General features: G+C 31.0%; 2 protein-coding genes across 2 annotated transcripts in view; one reads left to right on the top strand and one right to left on the bottom strand.

The window, feature by feature from the left end:
• Positions 1 to 16,706, bottom strand: part of LOC139488969 (DNA ligase 1-like) — a gene marked incomplete in the record, with an annotated part of 43,209 nt that overhangs the window by 17,806 nt on the left and 8,697 nt on the right. Inside the window, 4 exon segments of the mRNA XM_071274960.1 lie at positions 999 to 1,055; positions 2,619 to 2,711; positions 15,061 to 15,157; positions 15,795 to 15,863. Of these exon segments, the coding sequence (XP_071131061.1) occupies positions 999 to 1,055; positions 2,619 to 2,711; positions 15,061 to 15,157; positions 15,795 to 15,863 (316 nt within the window).
• LOC139488979 (complement C1q and tumor necrosis factor-related protein 9-like) lies at positions 5,311 to 11,199 on the top strand. Its single transcript, XM_071274976.1, has 3 exons — positions 5,311 to 5,639; positions 9,388 to 9,531; positions 10,696 to 11,199. Exons 1-3 carry the CDS (start codon positions 5,396 to 5,398, stop codon positions 11,100 to 11,102), a joined length of 795 nt encoding a protein of 264 aa, XP_071131077.1. The 5' UTR covers positions 5,311 to 5,395; the 3' UTR covers positions 11,103 to 11,199.

Here is a 16,706-nt window from a genome sequence, read left to right as displayed (position 1 = left end):
TTAGGAGCTCATTGGATGTAAGGGTACAATTTATTTTTTTATTTATCTATGAATAACTGCAGTGTTTATATTTACAATATAAATTTTAAAATCTATTGAAATATTTTCTAGAGAATTATTCGAAAAGGCTTTCAAAATTTTATAAATTTGCTGCAAAATGACGGTGGGCATGGATAACATAAACAAGCTCCGTTGGAAATTGGTCATGATACTATTTGGCTTCAATTTTTAAAATAGAGTAATAAAGTACTAACACCACACATAACTGTTTTATCCAGGTTTTTGTTATAAAAAGTGGTAAAATTAGAAAATGTTAGTATTGTCGCCTATGGCAGAATAAATAATACCGTTTTCCCTTAATATGGTTGTTTGGATAGTAACCTTTTTTGTTTTTGTTTTTATACTTTTTTTAAAACTTGTTGCTATTAAAATCTATTTCAAATAGTTTGATTACATAGAAAGAAGCTACAAAACAATGTATCACAAAGAAAATATGAACATTCTAAGAAAAATAACTCTAAATTATATCATTTCATTTTATAAAGCAGGCATTTTATACATACTGAAACTATTCTTGTGTGCCAATGCAAACCATCATAGGGACAATGGATATATATATTTTATGCATCTTCGTTTATAACAATTCATAAAATCCACAAAACTATCTGAACAATGTTTAGTATATATATATCCTGCTTGCAGCTGCCCATGTGAAACTAACATTCATTTAATTTGCATAACACTGTTAATTCAGTAACTTTTTAGTGCATCTAGAATGACAATTATTGGAATTTAAAAACAAACATGTGTGAAATAATTAGTTGTGATTTATAAAAAAAAAAAAGCTGCAATATGTTTAAAATTTAAAATGTCTTTTTTTCATTTTTGGAAAACCTATTCCATCCCATTTTTTTTTTTTTTTTTTGCATTAAGAAATACATAGCATACGTTTTTGAATTTACAGCAATTTGAAGTTTTCTATTTCTTTCCATACATACCTAGCTGAGACAGCTTCTATTGCTTCAAATGTCCTAGCCAAGGCAAGGTAAGGTATTCTGAAAATTCAGGTAAAAATTCATCATTTTATAAAATTAGAAAAGCATACAAATAATTGTTTAAATATATGCAAACTGTGCTCCATAAAATTTAAAAAGAAGCTGATCAAAATCATTGAAAAACCAATTTTCTTATTATCCTATTTAAAAACAAACATTCTGAAGATGCATGGTAATACAGTCCCCTACAGGTTTAAAATTCATTGTATTGGATCAAAATGCTAACTTGATATATAAGCTGTGAAGGTCTTGTCATGGTTAACCTATATAACAATTTACAAATATCAATATCGTCAAGCATGACGAACAAAAGTATGGGAAACTGAATATTTGCATAAATTTCTAAGTTCAAGAACAATAACTCTGCAAAAATAATCATCAAAACTTGATTTGTAAATTATTATTGTTAAATTATATGCCATACATACCTGTCAACCTCTGAAAATGAAAAGTCAGGTCATGACCTGCATTGAGAAAAAAAATCTCAGGTCATAACGCGTACGACATTTTGCGGGCTCAATTGAAGAACAAAAATATGTTTACATATAATTTATATAGTCAATATGTATATGAAACAGTTAGAACATGTATACAAGTTTATTTCAGACTATTGTTATATTCCATAGTAGCAGACTTGGCATTCTTTAGGCCTAAAATAAAATATTGTTTGTTTCCCCAATCCCGACCGACCCTGCAAAATTGGTGCTACTCATAAAATTTTATTGTCAAAACTAAGTCAAATATTATTTTATTCATTTTGGATTTTCAGGCTTGCAGGATCGTCTGATAATGTTCAAGCTTTTTGGAAAAATAAAATTATTTTCCTACCTACCTACCCACACCTGGCTTGGCAGGGTCGGGATTGGGGAAACAAACAATATTTTAATTTAGGCCTTAAAAGAACTGCACTTGGTTTCAGTTCATAGCAATGCAAATGTGTATTCATTTTACAAGAAAGAAGAGCACACAGTGTATCCTTATTAAGATGAGCCCTAAACTCTGTAGCTATTTTCTTTACTAAAGAAAATGCCCTCTCACTGTCTGCATTGCTGTTTGGCAAAACCAGTAATGTTTTAGCAAGTTTTGACAAAACAAAAAATCTTGGCTTGTTAATAAAAATGGCATGCAACTTGGACATTTCTCCCCAAAATGTACCAATGTCAGTTTCAGGGGAAGTGCAAAGTGGAAGTTCATCTAATGGGGTCAACTGATAGTCACTGAACTCATCTTGTAGCTTTGTTGTCTCTTCATATCGTTACGTAGCTCAGGTAAACAGTCCTACATTTTGACTTTTGGTTACATTGAAAAAGACCGATAAAACCGAAGGTCGTATTACTTCTAAATACCGGAAACAATTCCGGTCAGAAATCCGGGTGAAACGGGTAATGTTAGAAATTCCCGGGACCCGCCGGGTAAAGAAAAACTCCCGGGTGAGAGGTGAAAATAACGGGTGTCACCCGCAAAAAACGGGTGAATTGACAGGTATGGCCATAGATAGCTGCTATTTCTATCTTACATGGATGCTACATTGAATTGCATTGAAACTATTAAATCTAAACCTACTTTTCTCCATGTTTCCAGCAAGCATCATCAATTGGATGGTATCGTGACTTGGCAGGATTGTAATCATCTGTCTTTTTATCAGATTCTGATTCTCTGCAAATAAAATATCAAGTTTTATATTTTATGATAATTTCATGAAAAGCTTCTTGTAATGAATGATTTAGTTGGGTTAGTAAGTGACTATAAAACATGCAACATTTTGTATCAAAGTAAAGCTTCTTTTGGATAAAATCATGATCTTAATGACCATAATTCATTTGAATAACATAAAAATCATACTTAAGAAATGTTTAAAGACAGACCATTGTAACTTCATGAATTACTTTATTAATTTCATTGGTCCACTACAACTCTAAAATGAGAAATTAATGTAAAATTATTTTGACAACGAATTGTGGTTTGTCACCAGCAGATTGCTCATCGATCATGTCACAACCATGTCTTCATGGACAGAGTCATCAATTCTAAAGAATCAAAAGAGTCTTTTAAAAGAATGCAGAAGGAAAAGATCAGAGAGCATCAAGATCACAATGACAGGAAGACAGTGTTTTAAAACAATACTTTGTTGAATAGTTTTTGTTTGCCACACCTTGCATTGTCAAAACAAACTGATAGAAAAGGTCTCAGAAAGTTGGATACTGATCAAGATGACCAATTAGCCATTAAAGAATGTAATGCATTGTGGGTAATATTTTCAAAAGTGTACACCAAAACATTGTGTTTGGTTAAACACATTTATAATGATTGAAATTCAACCAATCAAAGAAAGTATTTCATACATATTTCCATGGATTGGGTATTCTTATGTATTTATAAAACAATGAATTTAAATGTTTAAGAAAGAACAAATTTTGTATCCACTTGCATGCAGACATTGAAAACACCTTGAAATTCAATATCCACAAAAAAACAATTTTCCATCAGTCTCTGAAATCTGATAATTCCTAATATAATAATAAAAGAAAAATCCCCAGTACCTTTAATTGATGGTTGAAAAAGGCTTAGGTGTGAGTTAATCTTTTTTATAGCTTCAAAGAACGCTGATGATTTTATCAAAAAAACATTAACTTCATAATCATGTAATAGTTTCTGCTAGACATATAGCAAATAAAAAACCAATGTATATGTTGTACTAACCCTGGAGATAATTCATCTTATATAAAACAGACTGATACACCAATTTCTTTTTCCAAAATAAGAGTTAGCTTAATACCATACCCTTTCTTTTCCAATTGTAAAAGTGCTTTTAGTCCTATTTTCCATTTAAATCTGGTCAATCAAATTTCTATTAGCAACAAATGTGATCTATTTTCGACTATTAATGGCATTTTTAACGAGACCCATTGAATTCCTAACACTTTCCCCGATCATTCCGTTGGAACAGTAAACCATTCTGATGTAACTTATACAAAGTGTATAAAAGGAAAAGACAAAATTGTAAAGATGAAATCTGAAACTGTATTTGCTTAAAAGCATCCCATTTTCTTACTGATGACAGTTTGAGACTTCTATTCAATAGCAGACTATTGTCTCCATGGCGATAAATACTGTTCAAACTCCCCTCAGTCTGAAACATCTAAATAGTGTTGGTGTTAATTTGAAATTCACACTTTCAGCAATAAATGTTAAAAACATTTGGAAATTCTGTTCAGGAAGTATTTTTCTTCAAAATAGAAAGCCTGTTTTTTCTACAACTAAACCATAAATGCCAGGTAAGAAAAGAAACGTTATTTTTTTTCTCATCAATTGAAAATTTTCTATTAAAAAATATTACCTTTTCTATGTTTGCTTTTTAATTTCAATTGTAACTCATATTTTTAATAAGGATTACATACCCATTTATTTTATTTTTTTTAGTTTATTTTAATAATTTTCCCATCTTCATGTTCCAAATTTCAATAATTGCAAAGTTAACACAATTTTTAAGGTTACGAAAAGCTTTCTCCATCAACAAATGATCAAGAATTACAAACCATAAATTTTAAATGAAAAATAAAATTTATTGATTAATTCAAACAAATGATTATCACCTACGGTAATTCATAAAATATGTAGTAAATGTCATTTGTTGTTAAATATTGAGACCATTCTGTCGATTCCTTTGAAGTCTCCCGCCATTGAAGATGTTCCGTTGTAATTATCAATACGGATGGGCAAATTAAGTGTTATTATCTACATTAATTAGATAACTACCAATAACAACCAATTTTTATATGACAGAAGATGTATTCTTTCTTATTGATAAATGTGGGGATCACTAAAGGGATTATGTTTTAATGATATCATTTTAATCAATTTTTGCATTAACTGTTGGGACTATATTTCAACAGTTGTTATTTTTTCCAAAATTTATCATATGAATCTTTTTCAAAAGGTTGGCTGTTCAATTCAAAATGAGATCACTGACAGCAATAAAATCCCATACGAAGACCTCACAAAACGCTTAATTTTAAATACATAATGTCCACTTCAAATGAAACTTATTTGTAGAGAAATTTATGCTGTTTAAAAAAAATAACCAAGCGAATAAATTCTTCTTTTAAAACAAATTGTCAAAAGTTATTGTTTTTTTTTTAATGAAAGACATTACCAAATTTCTACAAACATTGAGACAATCGTTTATGGATTGATGAAAAAAGTTTACAAATTAAAACAAAAAAGTGAACTAGCCTCTAATTCCTTTTCAGGATAGTTTATACTTTGAAGTAAATGGGAGATAACTCTTTATTCATTTACAGCAGATAGGATAAATGTTGAGCAGACGACACCAATGAAAAATGGCTGAGCATAAACTGATTTCATACTTGTTCCTGAGTCTAATAATCAACTCTATATACAGCAAAAGTAACCAAATAAGCAATAGCCATGACCCTTATTGTAAACATTGTTGCCAGGGGCAACCTGGTTTACAGGGTACACCTGGTACCCCTGGAATAAATGGAATTCATGGAACTAATGGGCTACCAGGGCAAAAAGGACTAAAGGGAGATGATGGGAGGCTTGGGCCACAGGGCCCTCCTGGTAAGTTGTTATATCTATTTTATGCAATAGTTCTGTGAATTTTAAACTTTTATTATTTACTGAAAATAATTTCTAAAATTTTCTAATTATAAATGTACACTGAATTTTATTGAAAGAAAATCTTGAATAGTAAGAGTTTGCTAACTCCTACAGTGGCTGTCCTAATAAATCTTTTTTACAATTCATAAAAACATAAAAAAGTTCTGTGCTTGCTATATATATACACTGACATGCTCTACATGTACATGAACTTGTAATTCTTGTAATTTCCTCAAATGTTCTTTTTATGAATACCCAGGGTTTATTATAAGGTTTAGATAACTGTTATAGTTCAATAGTATTGTAGGTACAGCAAAAACTTAAAGGGTCTAACAAGATGGATAAGTCTGTCTGACACATTGTCTTATTTTTAGGTTTCAACAGCTCTGTATAATCTAAAAAGTCCACATCAACAATGAACATTCAACAAGCTCTCCTTTTTTCATTTGAATTGTTACACTATTTATCATGTCGAGTCTTCTATAGAGGACTATACGGTATGAGTTTTGCTCATTGTTGAAAGCTGTAGTGACTTGAAGCTACTAAAATCCACTTCATTATTGTTGTCTCTTAAACAAGCATATTAGAGGGTCTGGATTTGGGGGGGGGGGGGGTCTGTTGTTCTGTAAACATTTAATTTTCACCCCTTTTTTCTCTAATCTTTAAAAAATTAACCCCTTTTTTCTCTAATCTTCAAAAAATTAACCCCTTTTTTCTCTAATCTTCATTTTTTAAGGGCATTATTCTTTAATCATTTAACCCCATCCAAACCCTCATACTACATCTACATTTTCCCTTAGTTTCAAGTTGATGTGACCACAACTGCATTATGAAATTATACTGTATTAACCAAAAATTTTTAACCTGGTAAAGGACAGACTAACAAACACTCAGACCAGAAAACAAAATGTCCCCCAAACTTCAACCATAGGAGGAGATAAAACAAATAAATATATGGTACCATGCTATTCTGTTTAGTAGTTTTATTCATAAAGGCGAATATTAAACTACCCTTAAAAAGCTTCGGATTTAAAAGTTCATAAGGGTTCTGTGGAACCCAGTGTCTCGCCTACTTTTGCTGTAAGTCGCAGGCTCAATAAAATGAGAAAAAAAATAATAAAAAATTTTCTCTAGATATTATCTTTTGATTGTAAGAAGCTTCTGTCCAAGTTTGGTAAAAATTCAGAATAGTTTATAAATCAAATAAATGTTTTAACCAGGTGCTCTGCAGGGTGCAGCTTAAACAACCCCAGAGGTCGAACCCAGAACAGTTGGGGCAAGTATGGACACAACATTCAAGCTTCATACAGCTCTGCATTTGGGTTGTAATAAAGAAAAAATACATAATATGAGTTTCTGACATAAAAACAAATGTCAAGATCGTACAAATCTAATGCACAATATTGTGCAATTAAAGATTTCTTCTTCAAACTTTGAGAAATTAGGGAAAAAAATTGAAAACTAATACCAGCCCCCTTTTTTTTGCAATTAGTCCGAAACCTGACATTTCTTTATACATAATTTACAAGCAGCATAAGGAAGATAAATCTGAACATACCCAACATTGTATGTTAAATGTTATTGAGTTACCTCACTTACACTGCTTTTTTAAATTGTCTTAACTGTCCAATGACCAGAAAAAACATTTTTTTACCCCTTTTTTGGCCCTTTCGCCCCTAATTCCAAAACATTTTCAGCAAAAAAAAACCCAGTCAATACTAACCATCCCTTCATGGTATGGAAACTTGTAGCATAATTTCAGAGAGATTTATACACTTAAACACAAATTATTGTCTGGAAAATACAAAAATTTGTAAGGGTTCCACGGAACCCGGTGTCTCGCCTACTTTTGCTGTAAATCGCAGGTTCAACAAAAGTGAGGAAAAAAATCAATAAAAATATTACTCTTGATACTATCTTTTGATTGTAAGAAGCTTCTGTCCAAGTTTGGTAAAAATCCAGGATAGTTTTTGAATCTAATAAATGTTTTAAAAACTTTAACTGCAGACTGTATGTAATGTTAACTGGAAGAAAATCTAAGTCCATTTATAAGTAAAATACGAAAAAAATGGATTTATTTTTTTACAAAATTTACTTCTGGATACTATCTTATGATCATAAACAAGCTACTGTCCAAGTTTGGTACAAACCAAGGATAGTTTAAGAAAATTATTAAGATTTTAAAAACTTTAACCCCAGAGTGACTGTAATGTTTCCCCGCAGAAAAACTAAGTCCATTTAAAAGTAAAATACGGAAAAAATGGATTAATTTTTTTACAAAATTTACTTCTGGATACTATCTTATGATCGTAAACAAGCTTCTGTCTAAGTTTGGTACAAACTCAGGATAGTTTAAGAAAGTTATTAAAATTTTAAAAACTTTAACCACAGAGTGTATGTAATGTTTCCCCGCAGAAAAACTAAGTCCATTTATCATGTTTATAAGTAAAATACGGAAAAAATGGAATTTTATTTTTACAAAATTTACTTCTGGATACTATCTTATGATCATAAACAAGTTTCTTTCCAAGCTTGGTAGAAATCCAGTATAGTTTAAGAAAGTTATTAAAATTTCAAAAACTTTAACCACAGAGTGAATATTTGTGGACGCCTAATTATAAAACAGCTGGAACCATAACCCCCCCAATATCAACCCAACCTTCCTTTAGTGGTATTGAACATTCTTATTAAATTTCATAGAGATCCATTCAATAAACAAAAGTTATTGTCAGGACAAGTTATTGACTGGAAACTACACAAATGCTTATTTGGGCCCCTTTTTGGCCCCAACTTCCTAAACCATTGGTACCATAACACCCAAAATCAATTCAAACCTTCTACACGTACCTGTGGTATGAAACATTGTGGTACAATTTCAGAGCAATTGAAATACTTATACACAAGATGATATCCTGAAAGTAGAAAAATGCTTGTTTTTTAGGCCCCTTTTGGGCCCCCTAATTCCAAAACGGTTGGGACAATCATCCCCAAAATCAATCCCAGCCTTCCTTTTGTGGTATTGAAACTTCTGAATAAATTTCATAAAGATTGATTCACAACCAATGTGTCTTCGGACAACGACATCATACCATTATACGAACACAAATTTTTTATGCGGTCATATAAAAACTTTAACTGCAGACTATTTATTGTTAACTTGAGGAAAAATACATCCATTTATAAGTAAAATACAGAAAAACAGGAAATAAATGTTTACAAAATTTCATTCTAGACACTAGCTCTTGCTCATAAACAAGCTTGTCCAACTTTGGTACAAATCCAGGATAGTTTAAAAAAAAAAATTGAAATTTTAAAACTTTACCACAGAGTGAATGTAATGTAAACTGGCAGTCTATTTATAAGTAAAATATGGATAAACAGGATTTTCTTTTTTACAAAAATTACTTCTGGATGCTTGCCATCTTACGATCATTAATCAGTTTGGTAGAAATCCAGTTTAAAAAAAGATATAAAATTTCAAAAACTTACACCAGTGGACACCACCGCCGAAATGGATCACTGTCTCACTTTTGCAACAAAAGTTGCAGGCTCAACAAAAATAACATATAATAAATTCTGTTTAAGACAGCAAAATTCAGATGCATTACATTGCAACCATAGACACTAATTTGAAAGCTGACACTTTGTTTCAGTTGTAATAGCAAGTTTGATTTTTGGTTGATTGATATTAAATTGTTTCCATTTTCAGGGAGAACTGGTCCTCAAGGACCTACTGGAGCTCGTGGGATCAGAGGTAAAAAGGGACATAAAGGGCATCCTGGGGACAAAGGAGTCCATGGAGATAAAGGGGAGATAGGACTGATGGGACATGTGGGACACAAAGGACATAAAGGTAAATATTGTTTCAATCTTGATATATTATTGAAATTTAAGGTCAAATATAATCTTGAACTTTATACTGCTAATATATATATATATGTGTGACAACAAAAACACAAAGTTTTTAAACATTCCATTCATCACTTTCTTAGACATATATTTCACTTGCAAATGTTCAAATTGGTATTTTTTTTAATTTTAGATAGACAAAAATTTGTTTCAATAAGCAATATTTTCTTTCTTACTGACAAACTGAATAAATAGTGTAAGAGAGATCTATTACAAATGGTAACTAGTAAACAGAAATTCAACATATATATAGATGGGCTATTCTAAATTAAAATGTATAGTATGTTGGAAGGCACTCTTTTCTTAATACATTGTACCAAAACTTGGGATAATTATAATTTGTAGGATACCAATTTTCAAAAGGGACCACGATTTTCATGGATTTTTGTTTTCTTGGTTTTACAATTGGCAAAGTCTGCGTACTAGCTTAGAAAAAATGTAAACTTGGTTGAACATTTAACTTCTTGGTTAAAGTTTTCCTATACCCATGAAATCCCATCTTTGCTAGCCAAGGGTTACGATCCACTTCCCTCCTCTCCACCCTTGGTGGATTGAGATAGAATTTCAGAGACACAAAGTACTGTAAATTCAGAAAATATTGCAATGTTTTTATTATTGCGAAAAATGCGACAGAGTTGTAATCGCAATAATTTAATCTCGCATTTTCAAATATTTTATATGATTTAAACAGGATTTTTCTCAAAATCATCAAAATTAAAATCGCATTTAAGTCGAGGATGACAAAATTGCAATAATAAATGCACGCAATAATTTCTGAATTTACAGTAATGATTTTCATTGGTTACAGTCGAAACTAGCTGCATCCAATCAAAAAGCTCCTATAACATGATCACGTGTAAATGTAGAAAGTGTATGTAAACAATTGCCACGTGCTTATTGTGCAACAAGTCTTTAAATAAACATACGACTATATTTAGTGACAATTTAAATGTTTTTAATCAACTAATAGAAGTTCCTGTGCATGTTTCTTGCACAAATGCATGTCAACGTATATTTTCGTTTCCTGCTTAACCAATTGTGTAGAATCTAGCCGCTTCTGTTTTTTTTTTACCTCCAAATTGAAAAATTGCATTCATAATTTTTTCAGGTGACCCAGCTAAGTCTCCAGCCAAAGTTGCTTTCTCCGTCTGCCGAACATCACCACTTGGCCCAGTCATGGAGGATACAACTATAATTTTTGATAACATTTTTACAAATATTGCTGAAAGTTTCGACACATACTCTTCTCATTTCATCTGCAAAGTGAACGGCACATATCTTTTCTCTGTTCATCTCCTTAGCAACAATATCAACGATGCATACGCATGGCTGATGGTAAATGGAAAACACAAAGTCCCGATTCATGGAGATCATAGGTCAGGATATGGAACAGGAAGTAATACCATAATTATCTCCCTTTTTGAAGAGGATCATGTGTGGATACAGCTCATTAAGAACTCATCGCTTCTGAACGATTTTTCTACTTTTTCAGGATATTTACTTTTTGAGCACTAATCAATTATTCATCATATCACTCTTTTTGTACATTTGTAATTTAGTTCCTGCTGGTGTCTAACAGGAATTTTGATTAATTTTCACAATAAATAATTTTGTAAATAGGTATGTTATTAAACAGGAGGATTAAATATCTGGGTTTTCTGTCCATGTTTATTCATGCACGTATAACAAGTCAAATAAGAAAAAAAAACAATTATTGAGGAAAATTTAAAACGAAAAAGTCCCTTTTTCAAATGGCAAAATCAAAAGCTCAAACACATCAAACGAACCTTCTCTCCCACTTCTTACATATATATATACAGTAAAACCTGTATAAACCGGCCGGCTACGGGACCATGAAAAAGGGCCGGTTTGGACAGTGAGCCGGTTTATTCAGGTTTCTGTTTTGACCGGAAGTTAATGACTTGTGACGTCCGACATTTTGCATGAAAAAATTATCTCTGATTGTAAATTATATCTGATAAATTAAAATACTTTCACTTCGTTTTTCATTGTTTGCATTTGCATCATAATGCTCGCGTTGTTTGGATTGTAAGACGAGAGTTTCGATTTACTCCCATGATCAATAATTTGAAATGTTGGAATGGCCGATTAAAAAGCCAGAATATTATCAAACGTAATGTCATCACTTTCGAAACGTTGTCGTACAGTGTACAATATCCATTGAGTGTTGTCATCCGGGTGTTTTTTATTATCAAGGTCATTTGTTTAGGGGTTCACAACAAGGAACCAAGGATTTCGAAATTACGATGTGAACTTTTTACTTCGCGATTTTAATTTGTTTATCCAAGTTAAAACGTAAGTTCAATCCGAGATATATATTCGGTGTGTCTTTTCGTTTAATTGACACGTTTATAATGTTTTAATAAATAATACAGCTCACTACTGTACGATTGTAGGTTTACAGTTTGACACCTGACTAATTGATTATCACGAAAAGTTATATTGTATCAACAAATATGTTTTGATTGCATATCGATCATTGAAATTAATTAGACAAACCGGTTTTGACAGGTAAAAATTAATGTAATTAAGAGTATTGGGACTTCATAATAAGACCGGAATTCGGAATACACAGGGTCCGGTTTACAAAGGGTATTTTAACAAAGACTTTGAATGGAAAAATATGGGACTTTCATTTTCGGCCGGAATGGACAGGAAACCGGTTTATTCAGTGTCCGGTTTAATCAGGTTTGACTGTATATATATTCAGTAAAAACTTCATGTATTCCTTGTGCACACACTTTCTTACTGTCTTTTTTCCCCATATACATGTAGATCTAATAGTGCATTGAATCTAAATGTGAGGAGAGAACTTTATTGTCTACCCTGCACATAGCCTGCATCTGCAAGATAATATGACTTTGCCATGTCTCATCAAGATTATTGAGGAATTTGTGGATTCGTGAATATTTAATGGTATTCATGTCTACAACTGAATAACCTTGCCATTCTGCCATTATATACACAAGTAGTATTTATGTATACAAAACACTTCACTACAAATTTATATAAAATTTTTAGCATGGAAACTAAAGATTCTGCATTGCACAACATATGAAAAACAAGAATGTGTCCATAATACACAGATGCCCCACTTTCACTATCATTTTCTATGTTAAGTGGGCTGTGAAATTGGGGAAAAACTTTCATTAGACATTAAAATTAGAAAGATCATATCATAGGGAACGTGTATACTAAGTTTCAAGTTGATTGGACTTTATCAAAAACTACCTTGACCAAAAACTTTAACAAAAAACTTTAACCTGAAACTTGCACTATCATTTTCTGTGTTCAGTGGACCATGAAATTGGGGTAAAAACTCTAATTTGACATTAAAATAAGAAAGATCATATCATAGAAAACTTGTATACTAAGTTTCAAGTTGATTGGACCTAAACTTCATAAAAAACTACCATGACCAAAAACTTCAACCTAAAATTTGCACTATCATCTTTTTATGTTCAGTGGACTTTGAAATTGGGGTAAAAACTCTAATTTGGCATTAAATTTAGAAAGATCATAGCATAGGGAACATGTGTAATAAGTTTCAAGTTGATTGGACTTCAACTTCATCAAAAACTACCTTGACCAAAAACTTGAACCTGAAGCGGGACGAACGGACGCACAGACCAGAAAACATAATGCCCCTCTACTATCGTAGGTGGGGCATAATTAAACCAAAAATCTAAACTACCTTTCAATGAGTAAAAAAGTTGATCAAAACATACAGAAATCAATAAGAGTATATTTACTATGCAATTAGGTACAGACAATATCAGAAAATCTAACAAAGTCTCCCTGTTATGTTGAAATAAATGTATTTTTGATTGGATCCTAGACTTTGACAGTGAACTATGACGCATGCACACCTTTGTCAAATTGCTATGAGAAGAATTTAAAAGAATGAAGTCAGCAGTGGAATTTGACTGAATGCCTGTATACCTTATTCAGATATTTAGAATGCCCCATCTGCTACCAAAATTTTGAGTTGGAATTCCATACATGTGATGGTCTGTGAAACTCAGATCAGGAGATTGGGAAATTTTGGTCAGGAGATTAGGACTCAAATCAGGAGGTTTTTTACCAACATAAATTTTGTCGTAAATGTAACCGTATGATGTAGAAATTGTCTTTTAAAGTGGTTTTTTTTCTTCAAATTTCCTTCAGAATGTAATATGTCTATAGTATCCTTGCTGCCTTTCTATTTGAATGATATCACATTATTAAAAAAAATTTTGAGTAGAATCTGTTACTTGTTTTGTTTTGTTTTTGCATGGTTTTTAAGCATTAAGAATGTCATATTTCTAGAAAACTTAAAACTCAAACAGTGGAAAATATTTTGCTATTCTTTTGTTGAATAACTGAAAATATAATACACTGACAAATATTACTTAAACATATTTGAGGGTCTTGTGAGAAGTACAAGTGTCAAGGATTGTTATATTCATTGTGTACAATTTAACAACACTATCTATTTCAAACTGACAACATACTAATGGAAGTTTTTAACGACCTTGACTGGCTATACAGCCCTTGCACACACAGTCGGTTCAAACTGAACAACAACAAATGGAAGTTTTTAACGACCTTGACTGGCTATACAGCCCTTGCGTGGTCAGTTCAAACTGAAATCTGTATAATAATTATTATATAAATTTCAATTTAATCTTTGAAAAGAAGTCTAGATTCCTAAAATATTTTATAAATTTATATTTTTTTATTTGTCCCAAAACATTTAACATGTTTAAATGCATTTAATTACCATCCTTATATGATTATTTGATTAAAATATTATTGATTTTTATTCTTTTTACAATTTACATTTTTAAAAGAAAAATAACTTAAAACAGGATAAATCAAGGGGAAGTAACCAAAAGGTATTTTTCAATAAACATAATTTTTATTACACAACGGCAGTCAGCCAGAGGTAAACATCGATGATTACCAGTATGTTTGTCACCCAAGCTGTCAAGTAGAGCCAAATAATTATACAACTTCTTTGCTTCACAGGTAAATTTTAACACATGTGTCAATTACACCCGTATGGTAGTATGAAATTAACAAAAAAGGCGACTGAAAATTCATAAAATATTTCATACACAGGATTTTTTTGTCCTCAACGGGAGGACGGGAGAAGACCCCTGAAAACGGGATTATTGTACTCCCGTCGGGAGGTTCACATGTATGGAATTCTGCAAAAGGGATCATGATTTGTAACACACTCATATACTTATTAACCAAACAACAGCACAATTTCAGCAGGCACAAAAAACACAACTATTAGATTTGGAAAACATGGGGAAATAAAATAGGATGTTTCAGCCATTCCTCATGGCTTGATAACTTTAACACATTGTTCAGGGCTTTCTAAAACAAATATGCATACACATGTTGGGTGCCTGGAATGACAATATTTGTATTCTTATTGGCCTTAAGAGTATACTATACCTACTTCTTTATCTCTGTTTTGATATCCTTTGATGGAGTCACACTTGATTTGCTCTCAACTTTATCCTCTTCTGTTTCAGACTTTGTACTTTTTTTGGGAGCTAAAAATATAACAATATTGTTTATTTAACAAAGGGCTATTCCAGAATTTTTTTAGGAGGTTTTGGGGTTGGAAGGCATTAGTTTCAGTAACCACCTCCCAGACAATTTTAATTGAAAATCATAATGTAGTATACAAGTATCATCCAAGCATTATTAATATAAAGTACCTTCCACCACGCTCCCCCCTTTACAATACATTTTTTCTCGAAATAGCCATAAGGGGACATAAAAACATATTCATTTACACAAATGTATAACTCCCGTCTCTAGACACAAATAATATAAGGAAGGTAGGTAAATCATTTCCTGAAATTATCTTTATATAAACTATTTAGAGAAATGAGCCTTTATAACCTAAAATGTCTTAGTCTAGAACAAATATCTATCCTCATTATATTTGGACATGTTTTAAATATAATGTGACATTACACAAGTAACTGATGTATTTTGAAACATCACATCCACCTATTTAATGTAGCCACAACTCCAGAGCTCTAATATTAAAGCTTAATATTTTTGTGAAGATTTGGAAAATCATTTAATATAAAAGCTGAACTTATTTTTCAATGTAAAGCATCTATTTTTACAATTTGACATGAATTCAACATTTCTATATTTATTATTAACTTGACCTACCAAAGAAACTATGTACAGGTTTTGATGCTTTTGTTTCTGTTTTCTCTTCTGTCTTTTCTTCTTTTATTTCTAAGATTAAATACAGAGTTATCATTTATATAATATAAATATCAAAATTACATTTTGACAATTTTGTTTATTTTTACAGAAAATAAAAGATGTAATTATATATATATATATATATATATATATATATATATATATATATATATATATATATATATATATATATATATATATATATACATAAAATATACAAAATTATAAAAATATTAAAATGAACCAAATGCAAATCAAATAGACAATTTAAAAAAAAATGAAATAAATGTTAACTAACAGGACCAAATACAATCACAAACTAGATACTTTTTTTCAATCTCAAAAATAAAGTTATCTCCCTTTCAGTGTAAAAACTACTTTTGCCAAAAAATACTGCAAATATGTCATGTGAAAATTAAGTCCTAAGTTTTTAAGGAATGACTGTAATATTTTTTCTGTCTTTGAAGAAATACCATGAAAAATGTGGTGCACACTGAATTATCCGCACCACAGGTTATTTTTAAGTGTGCACCACATTGTTTATGTTATTTTAAATAGACAGAAAAAATATTACAGTCATTCATTTCTTCTAATTCCAATTTACAGCAAGAGTAAATAACGACAAAACATTGATGACATCAAGGTCACATGACAAATCTATGTCTATGAGCTGATAGACAAAACACAATCAGTAGACACATTACATCCAAAATTTAATTATTAACAAATAACCTTCATTATTGTGTAGTCCAGAAGGTTAAAAAAAAAAGTCTTTTTGCCATGGTATTACTATTAAAAATATATTCCAATAATAGGCTTTAAAGATACATGCTGCATAGTAGTTCAACTAATTACCTTTTTTGACTTCTGGTG

The sequence above is a fragment of the Mytilus edulis genome, chromosome 9 (assembly GCF_963676685.1).
Source record: "Mytilus edulis chromosome 9, xbMytEdul2.2, whole genome shotgun sequence".
Classification (NCBI taxonomy): Eukaryota; Metazoa; Mollusca; class Bivalvia; order Mytilida; family Mytilidae; genus Mytilus; species Mytilus edulis.
Note: the sequence above shows the minus strand (reverse complement) of the source record. Positions and strands in the feature narration are given on the sequence as shown.